Consider the following 6,376-nt stretch of genomic DNA (forward strand, 5'->3'; position numbering starts at 1 on the left):
AGATTGCCCCAAATCAGCCAGTGCAAAAAATCTCACCCATTGAGTCTGGAGGTGACAGAGTCATGGATGAGGATTTCAATCATTTAACATAAGATATTCTGATTGTAATGAAAGTGTGGGCCAAAAGTATGAAAGAATAATAAACATTCTTATAGCAAGAGAAAGGTGGAAGTATTAAAATAGAGCATGAATATTTTTAAGGCAGAGATAGATAGATTCTTGATAAGCAAGGGGGTGAAAGGTTATTGGGGGTAAGTGGGAATGTGGAGTTGAGGATACAGTCAGAGTAGTCATGATCTTGTTCTGTGGTGGAGCAGGCTCAAAGGACCGAATGGCCTACTCCTGTTCCTAAATTGTATGATGGTGCTGAGGGCAGAGATGCACTTAGGAAATAAATGTTGAGTCAAAAAAGAATAAGCCATGAAGATGAAAAGGTTGCATGTACTGTTGCAGGGACCAGGAGCCAAGATAGGCTGAACTACTCACTGTGGCCAAGTTTTTCTCAAATTACCTTGCTCACCGAGGTCCACTTGCACAGCCCAAGAAGGAGCAATGAATGGACAATGCAAATATTTTAATGACCTACCACAGCCGGAGAGTTAACAACAGCAACGTTGTAGCCATACTGGAAGGAAGATCCGAATGAAGACACAAGAGTAGTCAAAGCCAGCACACTGGTCAAACGCTGGAGAAAAGGAAGATCATCACATCAAATCATCCAATTAATAAATTAATAAACATGACTAATAAAAAAGCCGATTGACAAATTGAGAGATTAAAATAGATTAGCCATAGTTTTTGTAAAAAAACAAATAATCTTTATGGTTTGACTTTAGACCAAGTTTATGGTCAGATGTTTTACATACGTGTGCACATCTAAGCATGCATATACGCACAAACACAAATATGCACACACGCAGGCACAAGCACACATGCACGCAGACACGCACAAGCAAAAACTGCAGTCGAGAAGGAATGTTGGATGATTTTTTTCTCTCTTCCCTGCCCCAGATGCACTGAGGCCAATTGCAATTCCCTAATGAAAGTCCCTCCAGCACTGTTCAAGGAAAAGTTTGGGGAGTTGTTGCCAGTGCCCCGACCAATAACGAATCCTTTAACCACCACCACTAAAACGGGTTATCTAATCACTTATCTCAATACTGTTTGTGAGACTTTGATCTGTGTAATTTGTCTGCCGCCTCTCTTCACATCACAACAATGATGACACTTCAGAAATGCTATCCGCTTTGCAACAACCTAAGATCAGGTAACCCACCTCAAACCAGGGGCAGGATTCTCACTGTGGACTTCAGGAGCTGCCGTCAGCCTCCAGTGGTGGGTCTGAAGCTCTCACCCTGTGGGGAACAGCTGTGAGGTTCCTCAAAGGGTCGGACTTTCCCATCCAGTTAAGGATTGTGGATGGACTCTCAAAGCTGGAGGGCCAATAGGATGAGCCTCCAGTCGGAAGGAGCAGGAACTGGCCTTCCAAGGTGAGTGAGGGAGACGGGGCATAAGATCGAGATGCCCCCTGTGCAACCTTTTAAAATTTAAAATACAAAATAAACTCAGCCCACCTGGGGAGCTTCCCCTCCCACCCCCATCCCCACCGATCTGCAACTGGGAGTCGGCCTCCAAGCAGCTATTCTGTTCCCCAGATCCTCCGGGAAAACTCCAGCTGCCCTCTGACAAAAGGCCTCAATAGGCCCTTAAAAAGGTCAATTGGCTACTCGCTGCCTGAGGCAGGTAGCCCTGCCGGACCCAGCCACCCTAACTCTGGATAAAATGGTCTGGGGGTAGCACGGAGCCGGGAAACCCGCCTTCCTTTGTGCCTGCTCCCATGAAAAATTCAACTCCAGGTATTTATCCTGAGATGCTTACACTTAAACGGTTCAGTTCTATGCCCAGATATATTAACCCCTTAAAACATTAGGGATGCTTTCCAATAAGAACAGAAAATGCTGGAAAGACTCAGCAGAGACAGCTGTGGAGAGAAAAGCAAGAGTGAACATTTCGAGTCCGTATGACTCTTCTTCCATTCTGTTTGAAACAGTACAAAATATTCTTGCTTCTGCACTTGCTGGTAAACTGCTTAATCTCTAACTTTTTCCAGTCCTGATGAAGTGTCATCAAGCTGAGGCTTGATTTTCAATCCGGGGTTCAGGAACCTGAGGCCCAGGTATGTTCTGGGTCCCCAGCCCATGCCATGTCTGTGTGGCTCATGTGCTGCTCTCTTCCTAGGCAGATGCCCTAATTGGGCTGGAGGCAGGTTCAGTGCTGGATTCGTGGTGCTGAGACTGTGAAGAGATGGGAGCTCCCTGCAGAGCACTACCTTCAAAGACAGATGGCAGCCATGACGGGGTTTGGTGTTGCCTTGGGGAAGAGAGGAAGCAGGACATCAGAGAGCCAGCAGCTGCACAGCATGGGGAAGTGAGCAAACAGTTGACCAAGAGGTACAGCATTCGACCTGAGACTTGGCTGCCATCTGAGATTAAAATCCTTACTGTCAAACTCTTTTCCCCACCAAAAGCATTAATTGGCAGCTTGGCACATTGGATCTGACAGCGGGGCGCTAACGTACACCAGACGTTTTGAGTTTGACGATCAGTGATGTGAAAAATCGCCTCATGGCCTTCCTCAGCCCATTAACAAGGGCCTAAGGGAGAATAATGGGCCGTTAATTGGAGTGGAGCGGGTTCCTAATTCTGACTCCAGCTCGCCGCCCCCGTTTTGGAAATGCCAACGTGTTCCGGAGGCATCAGGACACTGACACCGACACTAGGTGCGCTATTTTCAAAGTGCGTCCGCACCCTGACCTCACCCACCTATGGGCAATTGAAAATCTTGTCCATTAACTCTTTCTCTACAGATGCTGCCTGATCTGCTGAGTATTTCTAACATTTTCCCTTTCTAATTTCAGATCCGCCGCATCCATAGTGTTTTTATTTTGTGGCGCAAGACACTCCAGGCCTGTGATAATGATTGGAAATCAGGGTGATCAGCTAGAGGTCGTGGTCCACATTGGTACCAATGACTTAGGTAGGCAGGGGGATGTAGTCCTGTAATCAGAATTTTGGGAGCTGGGTAGAAAATTAACAAGCAGGATCTCTAAAGTAGTAATCTCTGGATTACTCCCAGTGCCACGTGCAAGTGAGTACAGAAATAGGAAGATAAGGCAGATGCATGTGTGGCTGGAAAGATGGTGTTTGGGGGGAGGGCTTTAGATTCCTGGGACACTGGGACTGGCTCTGGGGGAGATGGTACTTGTACAAGCCAGATGGGTTGCATCTGAACAGAGCTGGGACTGAGTTCCTTGTGGGTTGTTTTGCTAGTGCTGTTGGGAGGGTTTAAACTAACTCACCAGGGGTGTGGGAACCAGGAAAAAATGTCAGAAAGTAATACCAAAGTGCACGGAATGTTGGGAGAGGCAGACAGCACTAAAATAGGGAATAGTAAGTTAAAAGATGGAGTCGGAGTAAAGGAGCAAGTATTGAAATCTAAATCAGGGTTACACTGCATGTATGTGAATGCACGGAGTATAGTTAATGAAATTGGGGAGTCACAGGCACAGATTGCCTTGTGGGATTATGATGTTGTGGCGATAATGGAGACCTGGCTTAAGGAAGGGCAGATCTGGGAGCTATATATTCCTGGTTACAAAGTGTTCAGAAAAGATAGGAAAGGGAAAAAAGGTGGGGGGGTGGGTGTCCGTTTTTGGTTAAGGAGAGTATTGCAGTACTGGAGAAAGTGGATGTGTCAGAGGATTCAAGGATAGAATCGATTTGGCTAAAGCTAAGGAATAAGAAGGTGCAATTACATTGCTCAGTGTAATGTATAGACCACCAGCTAGTGGGAAGGACGTAGAGGAATCTGCAAAGAAATTACAGAGAAGTGTAAATATTGTAGAGTAGTTATAATGGGGGACCTTACCCATATGTAGACTGGGATACTGGTAGTGTAAGGGGCAGTGAGGGACAAGCATTCCTAGAATGTGTTCAGGAGAATTTCCTACAGCTGTATGTGTCCAGTCCAACAAGAAAGGAGGCACTGATAGGCCTGGTTCTTGGAATAAGGTGGGCCAAGTAGATCAAGTGACAGTGGAGGAACGTTTAGGAGACAGTATCATTCTATCATAAAGTTTAGGATTACAGTGGAAAAGGATATTGGTCAATCCAGAGTAAGAATAATCAACTGGCAGAAAGCGGACTTCAGTGGGGCAAGAATGGAGCTGGGCCGGATAGACTGGAACAAAAGGTTGGCGGGAAAAACAGTAGCTGAATAATGGGCTACCTTCAAAGAGGAGATGGTTTGGACACAGTCAATGTATGTTCCCTCAAAAGGGAAGGGTAGGACAAACAAATCCAGAGCTCCCTGGATGACAAAGGAGGTAGAAATTAGGTTAAAGAAGTAAAAGTGTGCTTATGACAGGTGTCAGGTAGTAAATACAATTGAGAACCAAGCTGAACACAGAAGGTTCAGAAGGGATGTGAAAAAGCAAATATGAGAAGCAAAGAGGGATTATGAAAAAAGACTGGCAGCTAACATAAAAGGAAATCTCAAAGTATTCTATAAGCGCATCAATAGTAAAAGGGCAGTAAAAGGAGGAGTAGGGCCGATTAGGGACCAAAAAGGGGATTTACACATAGAGGCAAGAGGCATGGCTGAGGTGTTAAGTGAATATTTTGCATCTGTCTTTACCTACGAGGCAGATGCTGCCCAGGATATGGTGACAGAGGAGGAAACTCAGTCACTAGAAGGGTTTAAAATTGATAAGGAGGAGGACAATATAAACTATCAGTACTTAAAGTTGAATAGGCAGCAGGACAGGAAGAGATGCATCCAAGAATATTGAAGGAAGTGAGAGTGGAAATCGCAGAGGCACTAGGAATAACCTTTCAATGTTCCCTGGATTCGGGAGAGGTGCCAGAGGATTAGGATTTGTAAACATTACACCTTTGTTCAAAAAAGGGTTGTAAAGATTTGCCCTGCAATTACAGGCCAATTAGTTTAACATCAGGGGTTGGGAAACTTCTAGAAACAATTATTCAGGATAGAATTAATAGTCACATGGAAAAATGTGGATTGATTTGGAAGAGTCAGCATGGATTTATTAAAGGAAAGCTATGTCGAACTAACTTGCTGGAGTGTTTTGAAGGGGTAACAGAGATGGTTGGTGAGGGCAAGGCCGTTGATGTGGTGTATATGGACTTCCAAAAGGCGTTCGATGCAGTGCCACACAACAGAGTTGTGAGGAAAGTTATAGGTCATGGAATAAAAGGGGCAGTGGATACAAAATTGGCTGAGGGATAGGAAACAGAGAGTATTGGTTAATGGGTATTTTTCAGGCTGGAAGATTTGTAGTGGAGTTCCCCAGGGGTCGGTATTGGGACCCTTGCTCTTCCTGATATATATAAATGACCTAGAGTGCAGAAGAGGTTTATGACAATGGTTCCAGGAAAGAGGGTCTTCAGTCATAAAGAAAGATTGAAGAAGTTGGGTCTGTTTTCCTTGGAGAGGAGAAGACTGAGAGGAGATTTGATAGAATTTTCAAAATCATGAGGGGTCTGGGCAGAGTAGATAGGGAGAAACTGTTCCTGCTCGTAAACAGATCGAGAACCAGGGGGCACGGTTTTAAAGTGTTTTGCAAAAGAAGCAAATGTGAGGTGAGAAAAACCTTTTTCACACAGTGAGTAGTTAGGGATTGGAATGCGCTGTCTGGACGTGTGGAGGAGGCAGGTTCAATTGAGGCATTCAAGAGGGCATTGGATGATTATCTAAATAGAAACAATGTGCAGGCTTATGGGGAAAAGGCAGGAGATTGGCACTAAGTTAAAATGCTCAGAAAGCCAGTGCAGACATGATGGGCTGAATGGCCTCCTACACCGTAACAATTCTGTGATTCTGTAAAAACTTCACAGATAAGGTATAGCGACTGCACCAAGACTTAGCTGAACAGCAATGCATTATGTTTACAACCAGCCGCACATAGAAAATGAGCAAAGAAAACTGAAACTTACCCCTTTTCTTTTAGTAGGCTGTTGGAAAGCCTCTGGCTCTTCCATAATTTCTTGATTATGTTCGTAGCTTAGAAACCCTGATCTGAAATGTCTTGAATGTTGATACCTTGGACTTTGGACATGTTATCAGGAAGACGGCACTATTACCTGTTGAGATGTATAATTGGCCCCAGTCGAGTCATTTGGTGGACATTATGGGCTAATTCAATTATATCATGATTAAGAACAAGTATTGTATTCGCAGGGTTAAAAACTCCCCATTCACTGACCAAAATTTACAAAATGATTACACCTTGCACAACGATAAATGTTCATCCTAAATTTTGAAACTTTCAAAATATCCCACAACCAGTAAAATAAGT

At 44.4% G+C, this 6,376-nt stretch overlaps 1 protein-coding gene across 1 annotated transcript in view; it reads right to left on the minus strand.

The window, feature by feature from the left end:
* The window catches only part of slc2a1a (solute carrier family 2 member 1a), a 45,695-nt gene extending 39,607 nt beyond the window's left edge, over nucleotides 1-6,088 (minus strand). The window contains exons 1-2 of the mRNA XM_041207013.1: nucleotides 6,015-6,088; nucleotides 587-685 (exon numbers count right to left, since the gene is read on the minus strand). Of these exons, the coding sequence (XP_041062947.1) occupies nucleotides 587-685; nucleotides 6,015-6,059 (144 nt within the window). The 5' untranslated portion in view covers nucleotides 6,060-6,088. The remainder of the gene's footprint in view (nucleotides 1-586; nucleotides 686-6,014) is intronic.
* Nucleotides 6,089-6,376: the final 288 nt, after the last annotated feature.

This window comes from Carcharodon carcharias, chromosome 15, assembly GCF_017639515.1.
Source record: "Carcharodon carcharias isolate sCarCar2 chromosome 15, sCarCar2.pri, whole genome shotgun sequence".
Classification (NCBI taxonomy): domain Eukaryota; kingdom Metazoa; phylum Chordata; class Chondrichthyes; order Lamniformes; family Lamnidae; genus Carcharodon; species Carcharodon carcharias.